Below are 18,444 nucleotides of genomic sequence, written 5' to 3' on the forward strand. Positions count from 1 at the left end.
CTAATCTTTAGAGGAGTATTGTATGATACGGAGTCAGGAGACAAACAGTAAAACTCCTCCTTTCACAGGGAAAACTGATGAAGACTCTGAGATGGAGATACTTCCACAGCAAGTGGAATCTCCTGGAGATAGCCATTATATTGATTAGCTGGAGTGCCCTGTCAGTGTTTGTGAAGCGGACAATCCTTGGGACCCAAGACATCACCTACTACCAGGAACACAAAGAGGAGTAAGTACTCATGCTACTTAGTGCATCCTTTGTTGGTGCTACTTATGCAGACACATATCCATTTTTCCTCTTTCCAGACAGCAGCTTGTCTGTGATAGATAATGCTACCCTATATGGCTATATTCATGAAGCATGTAAGTATTTCAGGGCCTAGATGTGTGTCAGCAATAGGATTTTCCTCTGATATTGCTCTAATAAAATCCAGCAGACTTAAGCACCAAGTTCCCTAGCCTAGCTGCTAGTTCCCTATCTGCATCGCCCTCTTCTGAATCAACAAGCCTTTCTGCTACAGGACATCCATCCAGATAGTACATAACCTGCCTCATTCTTTGTTGTAAAAAGCCATTGGTTAGAGGACAATAATGGCTTATTTTATACAGAATGGAAAATGATAACATCTGTTAAAAATGGTCACACAGGAAAGAGGTCATAGAATCACAGAATAATTTGGGAAGGAAAGGACCTCTGGAGGTCTCTGCTCCAACCTCCTGCTTTGGTGTTAGATCAGGTTGCTCCGGGCCTTGTTTGGCTGAATTTTGAGTATCCCTGGAGGACAGAGGTCCCACAGCCTCCCTGGACCTTTGTTCCAGTGCTGAACCACTCTCACTGTGGGAGAAAAAATGGAGGTTTTTTCATGTCCAGCTGGAATTCCTCTTGCTGCAGCCTGTGGCTGTTGTCTCTTGTCCTTTCATTGTGCACCTCCAGGAAGTGTCTTACTACATCCTCTCTATAACCACTGACTAGGTAGTAGGAGACAGCAATCAGAGGCCTCCTTAGCTTTCTTTTCTCCAGGCTGAAGAAAGTCAGCTCCTACATCCTTCTCTCATACATCCTGCACCCCAACTCCCAACCATCCCAGTGGCCCTCTACTGGACTCAATGCCCTCCTTGCACTGGGAAGCCCCAAACTGGACTCAGTATTCCAGATGCAACCTCGCAAGTGCTGAATGAGAGGAAAGAACAAACACTTCCTTTAATCTGACAGCTACATACTTGCTAATGCAGCATGCATATATCGTGTAGGTATATGTCATGTGCTATATCAGCATACACAATTTATAAAAGCTTTTTGTCATCACCTCTGTTGTAAACAAAATCGTAAGTACAAACAATGTGCTACCTTTATAAATGGTAAATATAAGTATTACCAAATTTTTTTCAGCTAACATTAAGACTTGACTTGACTCAGTCAGATCACAGTTCTGACCTCCAACCTTCTACTTCATTCCTTACAGTACCTTCTCACACAGCCTGTTGGAAATTAGGTCATCCTGTCACAGCTAGTGCATCCTGCTAGCTGTACAGCACCAGTAACCCCATCCTCTCAGCTACACATGCATAGAAGGACCTGTCTTCCTTCCTGAGTGTCAGAATTTGATAGTAAGTTTGCATTAGCTGCCTTTAAACTGTGACTTGCTAAAAATAAGCAGCCTTTGCGCTACAGCCTAGACCCTCTCTCAGCTCTAGCTAATGCTGATAAAAAAACTGTCACGTACAACTGAGCTTTTTGTGTGTGCACACAGCCAGAAGAGCAGGTGGGAACATTCAAGGAAGAACTCGAGTTAGCTCTCCATTGAAAACAAGGACAGAGTGACTGGCTTTTCCAGCATACTCATTTATGCACTTCAGAGGCTTCTGTGTGCACGGTCTATTACATCTTTTCTTTTTTTCTAACAGCTGTGTGAGCTTTAATGAAACAGCAAGAGCTGATGCAGTTCTTGGCTACCTGATTGCATTCCTAGTGCTTCTCTCCACAGTGAAACTGTGGCATCTCCTAAGGCTCAACCCTAAACTAAACATGATCACTTCAACTCTCAGGAGGGCATGGGGTGATATCTCTGGTTTCATCACTGTTATTGCAATCATGTTCCTCGCCTATTCCATTGCTGTGAGTACCACTGCGGTTTCTGTTGTCTTCAGTCTGCATCCAGGTACAGTCAGGTTAAATGAATTATTTCTGAATGCTGAAAGCAACATAGCTTTGAAATATAAAACTGAATAAAGCTGCCTATCTAAATCTTAGGTCAGCAGCTTGGAGCCCAATTCTTCAGTATAAGTGAAAGAGAAGTTAAAATATCCACTTGCCTGTTCTTTGCAAACTGAAATCTAGTAAAAAATCAAACGCTGAGATGAAAAAATGCATTCTCTGTGTGTAACAGGTGTGACAAAGAACAAAATACAGGAAAAATAATTTTCTGGTTAAAGCTTAATTTGGGGAGAGTGCAGCAAGGGCCATTTTCTGTTTGGCTAGTTTTTAAGTGGGAAATAATTATTTTTCTGCCTATTATAGGAATACTTATTATGCAAATAAAATTATATTTTCCTTCTAATGAGATTAAAGAATTATTGGACTGCAACTTTTTATTTACTGTTTTAGCTGAAATGCTTTGTGTAAATCTTCTGGCAGAGTAATGCAGGAAATTCAGCACATCTCAATTGCAAAATCACTGAAAAAGTGGAAACCATCTGAGCCAAATCCAAACCATACTGTAAAGGGCAGTCCTGTGATAAATGGGACCTGCTGCAGTCTCATGCTGCTGGATTTCACAGTCCTCATCTTTCCCTTCCTCCAGCACTGACACTAGCAAATGAGTAGCTTTAGGCACTGGTACAGCCACAAACTTAACAGGCAAAATAAGTGATGAGATGAGTTCCATGACCCAGCCTGCTGTCACATCATGCGAGTACTGGAGTTGTGAAAGAAAGAGGCAGGAATTTGCATGTAGGGATGAAGAAAAAGGTGAGACTGCAGCAGCCGCCATTTAAATCAGACACAGGATGCCCACAAGATGTAAATGAAGAAAATAGCACCTTGGTCACTAAGTGCAAACAAGGAGGTTGCCTTTTGTTGGGAAGGGATCTGTGCACTGAAAGGCAAGTGTTAATGATTAATTCAGTCAATTATGCAGGGATAAATCTGTTACTTAGAGGTGGTCTAAATTACTTTCCTGATTTTGTCATGTATTTGCAGGTTTTTTACATTATCTAGTGGCAAGCTGAGCAGGTATAAGATATTCTCATATCTAGGATAAAAGGTCTTACAGCTAAACACATTCAGAAAGTGCGAATTGAGTTCTTGGCTCTAGGTTAGTCTTCTTCTGTGACCTTGTCTGGTGTTTGCCCTGTCTGTGAACAAAAAAAACTCAAAACACAAAAAAAGCTTCATGGCTCTGATGACAAGCTCAGAGAGCTTTCTCTGAATACAGCAGTCATTAGCTGATTTTGCAGCAAGGATTCTGATCATCACACAATATATGCCTTCTTTCCTCTGCAGACAAACTTGATATTTGGCTGGAAGCTCTACTCTTACAAAACTCTCTTTGATGCAGCAGAGACCATGGTCAGTCTTCAGCTGGGAATCTTCAACTATGAGGAGGTACCACCTCTGATTTTGAGAAGTTTATCACTGTGTAATTAGCAGCTCAGCTATCAAATATGCTTTGAACCACCAAATAGAAAGACTTTCAATTAGTGCTAGACATTAATCTAATTTTGCAAGCTCCACAGACTCCTAAAGCAGCCACCTTTTCTCATCAAGACAGGAAAAAGACACCGAGTGAAATATATCTCACATCCCATTTTGACCATCAGTAGACTCATAATGAATGTTTCATTGAGAAAGGCGCTCACATTTTAACTAGATATGTTATTTATTGACTACAGAAAGTTTTGAGCAATTTGCTTAGAAAGCCACAGACAGAAATGTGCCCTGCACATGTTCTGAACACACACCCATCAGCTTCTCAAGAAAGGCAAGGCTTTCCACAAGGGAACTTTACGTTACATTTCTTTTTATTATTCTTGACTTTTTCATTAAGTTCTTTCAAATATTACAATATCGTTTGAACAGCGCTTTGTAGATTAAGCTAGTTCTGGGACATCTCTGACTGTGAAGTCCTCCTTGGTGGATGTTTTTAGACCATGGATCCAACAGGGTATGGGTAGCTTTGAAGATCAATAATTGGGCACAAAGTTTTTCACCTCTACATCCCACCCATGTTGTTAATCACGAAAATATATTCCTGTGTTATAGCTTACATGAAAATGAGGGTTTGGGATTTTTACACCACCCTTCACTGATGGGTCCATGACAGTCTGACTGGGCTTCTTTGTAAAGACACTACTAAATAAAAAAAAAAACAAACAAATTTGGAAGCTGAGCTGAGGCATGATGGAGCTTCGGCTGTTCTGTGGATAAACAGATCTCCAGGCTTGTCAACTTTCACATGAAACTTCCATACCCTTACAATCAAATGCAAAACCCCCAAAGATTGCCCATATTCATATATCATCTATATAAAATAATCTATTATCTTTGTCCTATATCATATCAACATAGGAAAGTGACTAAAGGAGAAAATTTATATACATATGTATAATACATGTAGCATAGTTTATTAGCCACAAGAATTTGCAGAGACAAACTCCTTATTGTGTCTTAACTGCTTGTATGTATGCTCCTTTTGTTTGTTTGTTTTTACAATCAAAATATGATGTCTTACCTTATGAATACTACAGGTCTTGGACTACAATCCAATTTTAGGCTCCTTCTTAATTGGATCCTGCATAATTTTCATGACATTTGTGGTACTGAATCTGTTCATTTCGGTGATTCTGGTTGCTTTTAGTGAGGAGCAGAAGCACTACCAGGTGTGTTCATCCAAGCTCTCCTGCCGTTTTTAACATTTATTGTGCAGTGCTTACTCATGATTTAGGTATTCCACCCTCGGATGAAACCCATGTAAACTCAGTCCAACTCTTAAGAATTCAACATTTCCTCATAAAGCACACTTCAGATTTTCCAGATTTACGCTCTCCATTCCTGTTGGGACAAGTCCCTGTTCAGATTTAGTACAAGATCTGATTTGTAGCCTTCTGTTCACATACTAAATCCAGCAAAAGCCTTAGACTTGTGCCCCAGCTCCACTGAAATCAGTGCCAAAACTGCTACTAAGGGACAGATCTTTTAAAAATGTCACAGTGAGTGCCTGACCCATTTGAGCTATTGATAGCAGGGTGTGAAATCCAGCTTAGTACTCCAGTACTGTCCCAAATTCCTCTATGTTTTAAATGAAGTCAAGGGAGATGAAAACAAATGATATGGTCAATAGAAAACAAGATATATTTAGTTTTTCTCATTTAGTTCATCTAGAAATGGTGGACAGCTCATTGTATATGCCACTAGCTGTATGGTAGCTGGCAAGGGAACTCCAGGCTCCTGCAGCAAGATTTCCAAGGGCTTTGACAGAACCAAAATTTCATCTGTAACGTCCATGCTCACCCACGCTCATCCGGGACTTTTGTCTCGACAAAAATATTGGCGTGATGTTTTGCTTTGGCAGTTACTCATGGTCTGCTTAGAGTGAAAGTTGGCCTATTTCACCTCAACTAGAGATTTTCTCTTGCGACCTTCTCTGGCTTCAGCAGAGACTGTATCCGCTTCTGGTCCATGCATCCGAGTAACTTACTTCTCGTTGTTATTTTAGGCTTCAGAAGAAGAGGAGATTGTTGATCTAATGCTAATGAAACTTTTCAGTTTCTTCGGCATTAAATGCAAGAAGGAAGAGAAGCCAGTCACTAATGATCAACTGAAATAACCTGTCAACAATTAAATGACAACCACAACAACAAGTCACTTCGTGGATGAAAGATTTACTTTTTAACTATCAGCTGCAGCGGCTAGACTTAGGTTATCGCAGCTCCCGACGAAAACGCCGTGGCGTTCAACCAGTAAGCTGTTGCCGACATGTTATTTTGGAGTATTAGCTAAGAGATAACGCTAAACCTAAGATGAAGTGTCCCACATGCACCTCCTGTAGTCTTAGCCTCTGTATTTAATAAACACCGAGCGTTTGTTGCACCGTTGGGCTAAAACCACTCTCTTGCCGCCGAGCAAGCGCCACGGGAAGATGGCGACCCCCTCGCACCGCCCTCCTCGCCCCTGCCCCGACGGCCCGCTCCCGCTCCCCCGCTCCCGCCTCAGGGACGGCGGCACAGCGGCCTGCCGGCGGGGCACAAAGCAGCTTCGCTCCCCGCCTTGAACCGAACGGCTCCTCCGAGACCGCGCTATCCCCCCTCACAACCCTCCGCCGCCCGCTGAGGGGAACGGGCGACGCCTCGCCCCCTCCCGCGCGCCCTAACGGCCGCCGCTAACGGCCGCCCCTGGCACCTCCCCCGCGAGGCGGGAGCTCCGCCCTCCGCCCGCCCGCCCGCCCCCGGCAAAGATGGCGTGGCGAGCGCTGCGGCGGGTCGGGCCGGTCCTGGCGCCGCGTTGCCCGCGCTTCTCGCTGCCGCCGCCACTACCACCGCGGGTGTCCGCGGCCCGGAGGTTGGCCACCAGCTCGCTGGTGCTGTCCGGTGAGTGGTCGGCGGCGGGAGGGAAGGAGAAGAGGGTGGCCGGCGGGAGAACGGCCCGGGTCTGTCAGGAGCCGTCGCTCCCCCTCCGTCAGGGCTTCCCCGGAGGGGAGAGTGGGCTGCCGCAGCCGGGGGGACCTCGCCTCCCGGGCTGCCCCCGCCCCGTCCCTGAGGCGGCCGGTGGGGGCTTGAAGGGACCTGCCTTGCCCCGGAACCCGCGTCGCGTCTCCGCCTGCCAGCGCCCGCTGTGTCGAAGCGCTTCGCCGTGAGGCGCGTCCCGTGTGGTAGGGGACGAGGGCGGCCGGGTGGAGCGGGATCATGATGATGATGATGATGGTGATACGGCGGCGTCCCCCGGGCTGCCCTGGGCTGGGACGGGTCACCACCGCCTGCTGGTGCAGGGGAGTCCGCACCGGGAATGGGGGGGAGAAAAAGCCTCGCAAAATGGCTGAAGCCGTGCAAGGGCTCGTAGCCGCAGGGGGAGGTTAGTGCCTCCCTGCTTTTGGCAGCGGGGGGGTCGTTTCAACCTGTCCCTCGTCCTGGTGCTGACGCTCTCCCCGTTCCTCCTCCCGGGAGGAGCTGGTTCACCTCCCTGAGTTGGCAGAAAACTTTTAACCTCCTCTCCAAGCCGCAGTTTTTTTAGCAAAGTGGCCCCAGCCTCAGGCTTCACTGAGCACATCGAGCATGGAGGGCATGAACTTGGCAAAAAAAAGCGGATAGCTTTTACCGGGATCGTCGTTGCAAGACGGCTTGTTGAGAGCTGCAAGGAGCATCAGCTACAGTACAAGAAAGGGGCAAAAATGGGTGGATGGAGGAGGCAGGCCTGCAGCAGTTAGGTTGGTGTGGGCTGCCAGGAAACCTGAGCCAGATTTTCGGGGGCCTTGGGCCTGTTGGGGCTGAAGAAGTTTGACTCCGTCCCTCTCACCAGCTCCTGTGCGGTACAGCTGCAGAAGTGGTAAGGCAGGAGATGGACTTGCACATCGGTGCTTGTTGTGATTTTGCACTTAACGTGGTTAACTCTGAGAGTATCTGCTGCTGCCGAAGTTCTCTTTGAATGAAAGTTAGCCACAGAAGTCTGAAAACTAGAATCTGTGGTACTCTAGCAAACAGAATGTTAGGAGAGAAGAGGAGGAGAACATGCTATAAAAGTAACGACTGCCACTAAGAAGAGGTCATAAATTTCTTTCCAGATAGTCTTTTACCCTATCTGTTTAACTGCCTTCCGCTGCAAGTGAAAGACATAACATTTATTAGTCATTACTTGCAAATTAAGTGGGTCAAGGTCTAAGCTTTTTTCCCTGTTCTAATTGTTTATTGTATCCATTATTTTTCTCTAGATATAACCTGAAGGAATAACATAAATTATGCTTTTGTTTTAGGCAGAGAGGAAAAATTTTGTATGCCTCTTTGTGGAGGTGTGAGGTTTTCCTTCACTCTTCAGGTATATATTTATGAAATACTTAATTGAGGCAGGCTAAACTAAATGAAGATCTGAATTCAGAATGTGCTAGTTAAGCTGATACCAAAGTCAGGTTGAAACGAATGAAGCTAGAATAAATTTAGCTGCTCTTCTGAAAAAGAATGCTCACAGAAGAGATTTGGTATGCTTTGACATTCCATATTCGTTTAATTTGATTTATTTAATGGGCTGATCACATAAGCTCAAAGTTCAAATTTTGAGATTACTTATTAACTGTTTTTAATTTGACCTTTACGTTATTGACAATGTTTTTCATTGCATGGTTAGAATTTTTAATTTTTCACTTTTTTTTTGTTCTACAAGAAGATTATGTGCTCTTCTGTTGAGAACATTTTACTGCCGTGTTCCAAACTGATCATGGAATTCTTGTCTTTTGTTTTTTTTAACCTTGCTTTATAAACAAATCTTATACAGTATTATTATCCTACATAAAAAGATATTGGTTGGCTTCTTTGTGACACGTGTAATGTCACAAATGCTCAGCTTGGGTTTGAGTTTCTGTGTCATTCTCTGTTCTTATGGTTCATTACTCATTTCCAATGAAATTCCCATGGGTTTAATGTCTTGACCTAAAATGATTTCAGACATTTGATTTCCTCCGTTCATTAGAACATGTCCTGAGAGATTTTTGTAGGTATAAATAATGCTAGCTGAAATTATCTAGGGTTTTTGAGTGATAATTCATGGGAAAATACTTCATATTTGTGTTTTACTCAAAATTTTTTGTGTACTGTACTTGCAAAAACATGTATTGCTCAACCGAGGTCTATAAAACTTAGGCCATCTTCAAAGACAAACCATTTTATCTGAGACTTGCTTCTCTTACACGTGTTCAGACATAAATAAGAGGATCACAACAAATGAAACAGCGTAAAATACAACTGACGTACAGTGGAAAGATTTTAGCAGGTCTACAGCAAAAACTTCCATTCTCCTTCATGTACAAGTCTAGAAAATACACAAGGATTTGCAGAAGTGTAGTTTCTCTAGCGGTTATAAGGAGTCCAGCCTAGAGGAAGAGCCTGAGAGGAGAATTTTTAACTCAAAAGGAAAGTCCAGCGGTACTACTCTGGCACTAATCACACAGGGAGCTCTGTTTAAAAAGTCATCTTCTCCAGCTTCTGGAACATCCCTTGCCTGATTGAATAGGTGCTACAAGTGAAAATTAAAAATAAATTCGTTTTTAAAAAAAAGGGGGGGGGGCAGGTGGGAAAGAGAAAGTATCTATGGGGAAACTCTGGAAGTGAGAAAACAGACAAAGCAGGTAAAATGTTAGCAAGAAAAATGTTACCCATTTCAATTACTTCTTTTGAAGTTTCTCCATATGACTTTATAAAAAGAATTGCTTCTAATAAAAGCTAGTACAAGCTGCCCTGAATCTTACAGATCTATAATATATGTAGAATTGCAAGATTGCTGTGAAAAGTCCTAACAGGGTCTTGAATATGCTTATTTTAAAACTATACAAAATAACTACTGTGTTTTTCTCATGGTAATATTATTAACAGAGAGCAAATTCTCTTAAGTAGCAGTTGCCTGTATGGGTTGCATTATTAATTTGCCCTGTATTCATTTGCCTTAATTTTACATAGATATGTATTTACTGTGACAATATTCAACAGGGAGAAATAGACTCTATAGGTAATGTCGGGGAGCGGGGCGGGGGGGAAGCTGGAAATCAGCCACTTTGCTAGCAAGGTTGCAACTTTTTTACTTCAACTGATGGCTCTATTTAAGTACCTCGAACGAGGTGCTGTAATGCTGACTAAAGCGCTTGTCAGAAACAAACACTAAATATGCTTGAAAAGCTAGTGTGCTATCATAGAAATGCTTAACTATGAGTAAAGTACACATATATGGTTTAGATTCATACTTTTTTTTGAAGTAGAACTACTCCTTTTGCTCCTGTATTTTATCAGTCTCTAGATGATTGCACAGGAACTAGTAATACTCTCAGCAGAATACCTAGTGAGCTTCTACCCTGTCACTAAGCATGTAATTAGCAGAACAAAATGCTTCTGTAAATTGTATTTGCTGTTTAAAATACTTTCCAAGAAAAACGAACAAAACTAACCTCAGTAAAAATCCCCCACAGTTTAAGCCTGTAAATGCGTTACTGTATTTAAGTGAGCAACATGTCACTTATTTCTGAAATATCAAGTTTGTTTCATTTTAGCCCGCAAATTCACAGACAAGCATGAATGGATATCCGTTGAAAATGGCATTGGAACAGTAGGAATCAGCAATTTTGCACAGGTATTGATCCCCCCCCCCTTACCCAGTCTGCAATATTTATTTACGCGTACCTGCTCTTGCCCTTGCTCTTTGGACAGTTACTGTTTTTTATTGTTCTAATTGCATGTGCCTAATACAATGAGCGTGATTTTTGGACTTGGATCTATCACACAATTTGTGAAGTGAATGCTGCTTCAGCGTTCTGATGAATTCTTAATCACTTCAGATTGAGCCTATGGAGAGCTGAACTTGATGAGAAATTTAATGGTTCAGCAGAATTTAAAACCTCCTTTATTACTTCAGTTCTTATAGGCCTGAGGAGTTTGTGGCTATGTGAAGAGGATATCGTGCACTTTAGGCCAAATCTCCCCTGAACACGAATATGGTGCAATCCCTCTGGCTAAAGAACAATTGTGAATACAAGAACAACATGGCATATGTTTCTTACTCTAGGATAGGAATTCCTTTGGATTTTTTTGCTTTGTTCTTGTGCAAATACTTGATTTGGAATGGTCACAGGCAAATTCAGGATAGAGATTCACTGTATGTGAAACTTAAGAAAATCTAATGTGAGAAGCTATCAGTGAAGTGGAATTAATGTTTCTTAGGACAAGCAGCATTTCCCATAACCTCAGTTTTCTGTAAATAACACTGATACTCTGTAAGATCCCTAGTCTTTTGTGAGATAGAGTACACTTGTCAGTGAAGAGACAGAACCCTATTCTGGTTGAGGGAATTCTTATGGTAGTAAGGCTCTTTCTTAAGTCATCAAGGACATACATATGTATGTACGTAAGTATGCTAACAGCTCTCCAGTTGTCCACATCTCTGGCTCTGCATTTTCTTTCAGATTGCACCAGAAGTAAATCCTCTGTGCTTTGTAACAAAAAAGGCAATTCCCTCAGATCATTGGGAACTTTGTCCTTTAAAACAGTTGTTATTGTAGCTGATGCTAAGAAGATCAGCAGATGTTATTTCTCTTTCTGCCTGAAGAAATCTGTATATAAACCTTGTAACTCAGCCTGAGGGTTACTAACACTGTAATAGATAAATAATTTGGCATTTGGGGCATGATAGCAAAACATTTTTTTCAAGTTAATTGTTAGAAGAAAAAGTGAAAAATATGCAGTCCTCAAAAGAATGAGAACTAAATTTAGAGACAGAGATTACTTCTATCCTTCCAGTACCTAAAGGGGGCCTACAGGAAAGCCAGAGAGGGACTTTTTACAAGGGCATGTAGTGACAGGACAAGGGGTAATGGCTTTAAACTGAAAGAGGGTAGATTTAGATTAGATATAAGAAGGAATTTCTTCACTGTGAGGGTGGTGAGGCACTGGCACAGGTTGCCCAGAGAGGTTGTGGCTGCCCCATCCCTGGAAGTGTTCAGGGCCAGGTTGGATGGGGCTTTGAGCAACCTGGTCTAGTGGAAGGTGTCCCTGCCCATGGCAGCGGGGTTGGAACTAGGTCATCTTTAAGGTCCCTTTCAACCCAAACCATTCTGTGATTCTACGATACACAGTGATTTTAGAGTTACTGTATCAGATCTCTCCTATCTGTAGTTTCTTTAATGTAAGCTTTGATGGTTTTGTTTTTCTTTTAAGGAAGCATTAGGAGATGTTGTTTACTGTAGTCTTCCAGAAATTGGGACAAAATTGAGTAAAGATGGTAAGTTTCAGCTCTAATTTCTAATGAAGTAATTACTCTACTCATTCCACTCTCCCTTTGCAAAGATTAATTTTATGAAGTAATCTTTATGTTCATTAACACCATTATAAATATTCTGGATGCAAAATAAGTTCAGGTATTTCTGTAAGAGACAGCTTTAATTTCAAATTTTCACTGTCAGACTATGCATGGTAGCAGCAAGTACCTGCTTATTAAACTGTGAAGACATTTATTCAAAGAACAAATATTTGAAACATATTTTTGTAATAATTTTATCTGTACTCTGTTTTTAAAATATTTATGCTTTGATTTGGACTTGCTAGTGTTTAGGCTGGCTTATTTGTAATTCTGCAGTTGTGTATTTCATGAGTTGCACGATGTGAAACATCTAATTGATATCAAGCTCTAATTTTGCTATGAATATAGGGACTCAGTAATTTTGGGGTATCAACTGTAATCATAGGTTTTTGCTCATTAGTGACATACAAATTGTTACATTCTTAATCATTCAGTTATGTAATTTTCCATGTTAAAGAAGAGTGAGCATTAAGAGGTAAAAAGGAAAAGCCTATTCCTGTATTTACATGGAGAGTTGTCTCACTAGTATATGAAGAAAAGATTGTCATTAGCTTCAGACATTGCAGAAGAATGTAGATTTACTGAGGTAAAGTAGCAGACCTTTCTTTTGCCATCTTTCTTGTGGAATAGGTCCATATCGAACTGTTTTGGCCAAATCTGTTACATCGCATTGAATGGTGAATGTTAGACAAAAGGTCCTTCTGTTTAGGGTTTTAATTAACCAGCTTGTAGTTTTGTTTTATCTGAAGGAATTTAATTTCCATTTAGTTCTTCTCTTTTCTACCCATTCTGGCCTTAGTCTAATTCCAGGCTTTCCCAGAACATGTTGTTCTCTGATTCCTTGTGCTGATGCCTATCTATTCTTCTGACAGTTCCATGTTCCTCCAGCCTCTGTCTTGTTTGCTTGTGGCTTAGAGTTACTCTGGACTAACGTTGCCCCAGGCACCATTTCCATAACTGCCTACAAAACAGAAAAAAGGGAAGAGTGGCTGGGTGATTCCAGTGTGGTGCTTCTGAATACTAATGTGTGTGTTCCAGTGAGTGCAAATGTAACGCTTGATAGTGTTTCTGAAGAAAAAATGAGATTCCTGAAATTGTGGCTGTGTCTGTTTTGTAACCAAATTATGTATAAAAAGGTTTAAGTTCTAGATAAAAGGTGTATTTGGGTCTCCTGCAGCAAAAGCTGGATGTGGTTCCTTGTAACCCAGTATCATATCGTATGTTGTAGGGCTTTAGCCAAAGGATTAGCCGAATGTAAGAGATTCCTGTCCCTTCTATAGAAGCCAGCTAGCTAGTGTTATGCAAATTTCCCAGAATAATTCAGGAGCATAAACATCAAATTTAATACTGCTGATCATTGTCATAAAGTTGGTGACTTCAATCTCTTTGACAGTTTTCCTTGCTCAAGATCAAGGCACTTCTTCAATGGCTAGGTCATCACCAGAATATCTGACTAAAAAAACTAACGCGCTTTGTATTTTCCTCTTAGAAGTGTTCAATTGTATTCTGTGTTTCAGATGAGTTTGGAGCTTTGGAAAGTGTGAAAGCTGCTAGTGAACTCTACTCTCCTCTCTCGGGAGAAGTGACTGACATTAATGCTGCCCTTGCAGATAATCCAGGGCTTGTCAATAAATCTTGTTACCAAGATGGTAAGATGTCATTTTTATCTTTCAATAATGAATATCATGTGGCTTCTTGCTATCACAAATGGCTCTGCAATTCCTAGTTCTTCCAGTTTAGTGATGTGGAGGCTTAAATTGAATATATTGAATATAGTTCAAGCCCAATAAAATTTAACATGAAAGTATTATTGTAGTCTCATCTTTGCTGACAGCTGGTTTACAATGTGTCCTTTTCAGACATAGACTGTGGTTGAATTTAAATCTATTTGCCTTGATCGCATTTCTTGGTTTTGGTCTTGTAATAGCTCGTGATGCTGAGAGGTCAGGCACTTTTACTCTTACTTCAGCATCTCCTTAATGCCACTGTCAGAGACAGTACTAAATTAGACAACTGGTCTGACTCAAAAGGCCATTTCTTATGACAGGTTGTTTGTTTGTTCATTTTTTAAAGTATTGAAACACTGTTTTGCCTGCACAGGAAATCCTGTTGATTCTACCAGTGTTACAGGGCTTGTATAGCTCCTGGGAGTACTTTTCTAAGGCAGTAACATGAATGAATCTTTCTTGTAGGATATTAGCAACTGTTTTTCTTTTTAATTTCCTAACTACAGGTTGGCTTATCAAGATGACTGTGGAAAACCCTGCTGAACTTGATGAACTGATGAATGAAGATGCCTATGAGAAATACATAAAATCCATTGAGGACTGAGCTGGAATAATGAAATAAATCCATATAAAATATTTCAGTGTAGTTTGTCATCAATCAGTGAAGTACAGAATATCCAGTTTTGGCAACCTGAAAAATACCACTTGTGATCATATATAGAAGGCCATAAATAATTGCAGTGATAAAAATGTTTAACAAGGGTTCTTATTCTATTGTCTGATTTATGTAACTTCAGAATGTTATCTATAGTATTTTGGGAAACAAAATTTAATTGCTAAAATATATACTTCCCAAGATTCATCTGACAATCAAATTTAGCAATAACAGCCTTAATATGGTAATTCTGTAGTAGGCACACAACTGTGTTTCCTAACCTGGACTACAGCTTTCCCTGAAATACTTTTCCGTTGCTCCCAAGATATTGAAAAGCAGTGTCTCCCTAACCTCCTGATATTTTTCCTAATTAGAGCTGCAAAGATGATACCAAAAAAGAAGCCATATCAACTACCTCTTTGCATGATTTTTACTTCTTTACAGAATTTATTAATCTTTGTTTTACTTCTCAATTTTACTATGTAATCAAGTAGTTCTGCCTTTGAGGCAGAAGGTATGGTCCTTGTCTTCTGATTTATATGCTTTCTTAATATGCAAAACTCATGCAATGATAGTTTATCAAGGTTCTAGAGTAGATTGTTTAGGCTGTATTTTTTGTCTAGTAAACACTACCTATGTCACAAGTAATTAAGGAATTCTACATCTTGTGCCTAGCAATTGTGGTGATTTTGGAAGAGTAGGTACTTGTGAAAATTGTGTGATCAGTAATAGTTTGACATATAACGTATCCATGTGTGTCTGTCTTGCAGAACAAGTAGGCACACTGCTGTAATGGCATCACAGGAATGAAACTAAAACTTTTACTTTGCAAACCAGTAAACTAAAGCAGCTGATTCCATTAGACTTAATATTTAATGAATCCACAAATGTGCACTCAAAGTTGACGTGACATCTAAGGGTAAGGTTGAGTTGTACAGACCTGCACTTTAGGAAAACATAATAGTACAGCAGAGTTTTGGTCTAAAACTTTTTTCCGCAATTTTAAAATAGTGATTAGAAGCTATGCACAAAACTGGAACGCAAACTAAGTATCTGTGAATTGATCTAAGAGGAAGCAGGGGAATGTTTAATCCATATAAGATGACAAAGGCGAAATTCATATTCTTTTGGAAGTTCCTTTCAGAAGCACAGCCCTTCTAAAGGGCAGAAATACACTGCAGGTTATACAGAAACCTTTCTAATGTACAAAAATGTAGGGCTTTCTTTTACAATCTGAAGGGATGTCAAAGTAATTGGTGGTTTTTTTGAAATCCTAGGAGCTAATTTTTCCTACACAAGTCACAGATAAAAGCCCTGCCAAGAGAGACTCCACTGTGTATTTAAGATAAAACTATCTTCTCCGTAGGAGTTAAACTGCAAAGTCTCTAAGAGGTAAGAGTGGGTTTGACTGTTCCACAGGACTCCGAACTTGGCAGTGGTTGATAAACAAAAGGCTCCAGTAAACCTAGCATAAATGCTTTAAAAACTGTCAGTACTTATCCATTATTCACAGTATCATGCAGTATTTATTGTGACAACATTCAGGGCCCAGAGAGCTGGGAGCTTGATCCTGGCCTCTTACAGATTCCCTGCATCTGTTTGGATCTCTGACCTCCCTGTGCACTTTCAGAAGGGAAAGAGAAACTTTGTCTCAAAGTAGAATGAGTGGAGGCAAATGGTGATAGGAATGGATGCAAATGTTTCAATTTGTTACTGTTTCTTCCACCCTGTTTTTCCCAACTTTACTAGAGAGTAATAGGCCCTTCATTCATAGCCATGTAATATATGACCCTTGTGGATCTCCCTTTAAAGCTTAGTCCAGAGCATTGTAATGCATTTTTATACAATTTTTCCCTTAAAATGTTTGTATTCTTTCCTTTTGGTCAATGAAATAATAGTAATTTCTGTAATCCCCTAAGGAACCTGGGGAGTAGTAAAAACTGGCAAATCCAATCTTTTCCTCAAGCTTTGCCCTCATCTGTGTATTAGCAGTGTTTTTAAGGTTACACATGAATATGGATGACAACTTTCTGAAGAAACCATCTGAAACAGAATTCAACCTTCCTTTCATGGGATACAGTTGGAGAATGGACATTCTTTTGCTTAAAGAGGACTGGGAACCTCTCTATCCCTAGTTCTTTTAGGGTTTTATATGACCTTAAAGTGGTTTATTAAATTTCCCAATTCCCCTTACAAGGGGAACCATAATACTTAGGTGCTTTTTGTGTGTGGTTTATGCCAAGAGCTCTGGTGTCCTGCAGTTATTTAGGCCAAAGGACGTCTATTTCAGCAAATAAATATTTTTATATTTTTCTACAATCCACTCAACTATCTGAATTGTGCTGCCAAAAGAATGTATTCTTCCTTTTTTTGATGTATGCTACCCAAGCAGAGCTCCTAGCTTTCAAATAATCCCATAACTTCACTACATTCAGCAGCAGCAGGAAGCCTCAGGCAGACCACCATGCACTGGCTGGAGCCAGACTCTGCAAGAGCATGAATGCAAAACTTGCCAACGTGAATCCATAATGAATGCCTTTCATCAAAATAAAAAGATGGAGTGAATGTGTATTAGCTTTGGTCTATGACACAATGCTTTTGTATAAATCGTAGGGGAAAACATCGAACTTGTTCACCAATGTGTGCTCCTACAGAAAATGAATAAAGGAGATGATTTTTTACAAAATAACAACTTTATCTGTGACCTCTTTAAGTCTGGATCCTGAGCTTAAGAACTTAACACTCAATTACTGGCTACTAAACATCATAGACTCAGTAGAGAGATTGGTTTTATGGTAAATTTTTACTTCCATACTTCTCCCACAACTGATAATTCTGTCTCTGTATCTCCTAGGGGTTAATTAGATCATCACCTTTCTTCTTGCCAACACTTCCTTTCTGTTCCACAAGTATCAACCAACCCCTTTATCTTTCAAATTACGTAACTGAATAATGTAAGCTAAACTTGGAACTAATTTTTTCAATTGTATTTAGTTTTCTAAGATTTTTATCCACATCAGTCCTGAAAAGATTGCATACCTAACATTTTGTGGTTTTCAACCAATAAAGTGCTGCCTCTCCCTGTGAATCTTGGCCCATCATGTATGTGAATACAAATCATGTAATTGTTACTTCTCACCAGAGGGAAAAAAAATCAATGGTCTAAAGCTAAAAGAACAAAAATACATAAATAATAACTCTTGGTGATGTTTCGATGAGCATAAAATAAGGGCAGTATCAATTTCGCTGTCATTAAATTAGCAGTAAGACAATTAGCTAAGCAGCTCTGATGATTAGGTTAGAAGTGCAGCTGATCTCAGTTTCTAATGCTCCCCTTAACTGGTGTCTCCAGACAGTTGATGTCCTGTGGAAAAGGATGCTCTTTTCTTTTTTCTTCATACTGATAGATGGGGAATTTACAGTCTTCCTGTAGTAATGGCTCCCATCACAGAGTTCTAATATGCCAAACTGACACATAAAGGACATAAGATTTATCTTCACGTCAGCCTAGTCATGTGAATAAACAGAACTGCACCAATAAATCAATTAAGAGTGATCCTCGGCTCCTCAACTGAGCATGTGAGGGTCTTCTGTTGCGATGCTGGGAGACATCACACAGCAAGAGACAAGGGAGATTGCACCACCTGCACTGCGTATTTTGGAGAATAGAAAGCAAACCAAAGAATAGCGCACAATTAATTAATAACACGAGTTCACCAGTGGGTGGGATGCTCCAGGTTGTCAAACGGTGCCACGCGCCGATTTAAATACTTGCAAATTTAAAAAGAAATTATTGCATAATTTCACCACGCGGTGGCACTCAAAACGTTGCCGAGGGGGTGAGGTAGGGAAGCGCGGTCAGCCTGGTTTTCTAGTTCACCTGCTTAGTCTCTAAAAGGTACTACTGCAGAGTCAGGCAATTTCCTAGGTCAACCTCAAGATCAGAAAAAATATTAAGCACATCCTGCTTCATTGAAAACGTTTACAAAACACTCTTCACAGCACTATGTGTAACAAAGGAA

General features: G+C 40.6%; 2 protein-coding genes across 2 annotated transcripts in view; both read left to right on the forward strand.

Moving 5' to 3' along the window:
* PKD1L3 (polycystin 1 like 3, transient receptor potential channel interacting) overlaps window positions 1–6,041 on the forward strand; it is a 42,212-nt gene extending 36,171 nt beyond the window's left edge. Inside the window, exons 39-43 of the mRNA XM_075039955.1 lie at window positions 69–229; window positions 1,906–2,116; window positions 3,503–3,604; window positions 4,747–4,878; window positions 5,715–6,041. Of these exons, the coding sequence (XP_074896056.1) occupies window positions 69–229; window positions 1,906–2,116; window positions 3,503–3,604; window positions 4,747–4,878; window positions 5,715–5,825 (717 nt within the window). The 3' untranslated portion in view covers window positions 5,826–6,041. The remainder of the gene's footprint in view (window positions 1–68; window positions 230–1,905; window positions 2,117–3,502; window positions 3,605–4,746; window positions 4,879–5,714) is intronic.
* A 393-nt stretch (window positions 6,042–6,434) lies between these two features.
* On the forward strand, window positions 6,435–14,529 carry GCSH (glycine cleavage system protein H). The gene is made up of 5 exons (XM_075039953.1): window positions 6,435–6,585; window positions 10,239–10,318; window positions 11,899–11,962; window positions 13,558–13,689; window positions 14,274–14,529. Exons 1-5 carry the CDS (start codon window positions 6,453–6,455, stop codon window positions 14,369–14,371), a joined length of 507 nt encoding a protein of 168 aa, XP_074896054.1. The 5' UTR covers window positions 6,435–6,452; the 3' UTR covers window positions 14,372–14,529.
* The last annotated feature ends 3,915 nt before the right edge of the window (window positions 14,530–18,444 follow it).

This window comes from Buteo buteo, chromosome 11 (assembly GCF_964188355.1).
Source record: "Buteo buteo chromosome 11, bButBut1.hap1.1, whole genome shotgun sequence".
NCBI classification, from domain to species: domain Eukaryota; kingdom Metazoa; phylum Chordata; class Aves; order Accipitriformes; family Accipitridae; genus Buteo; species Buteo buteo.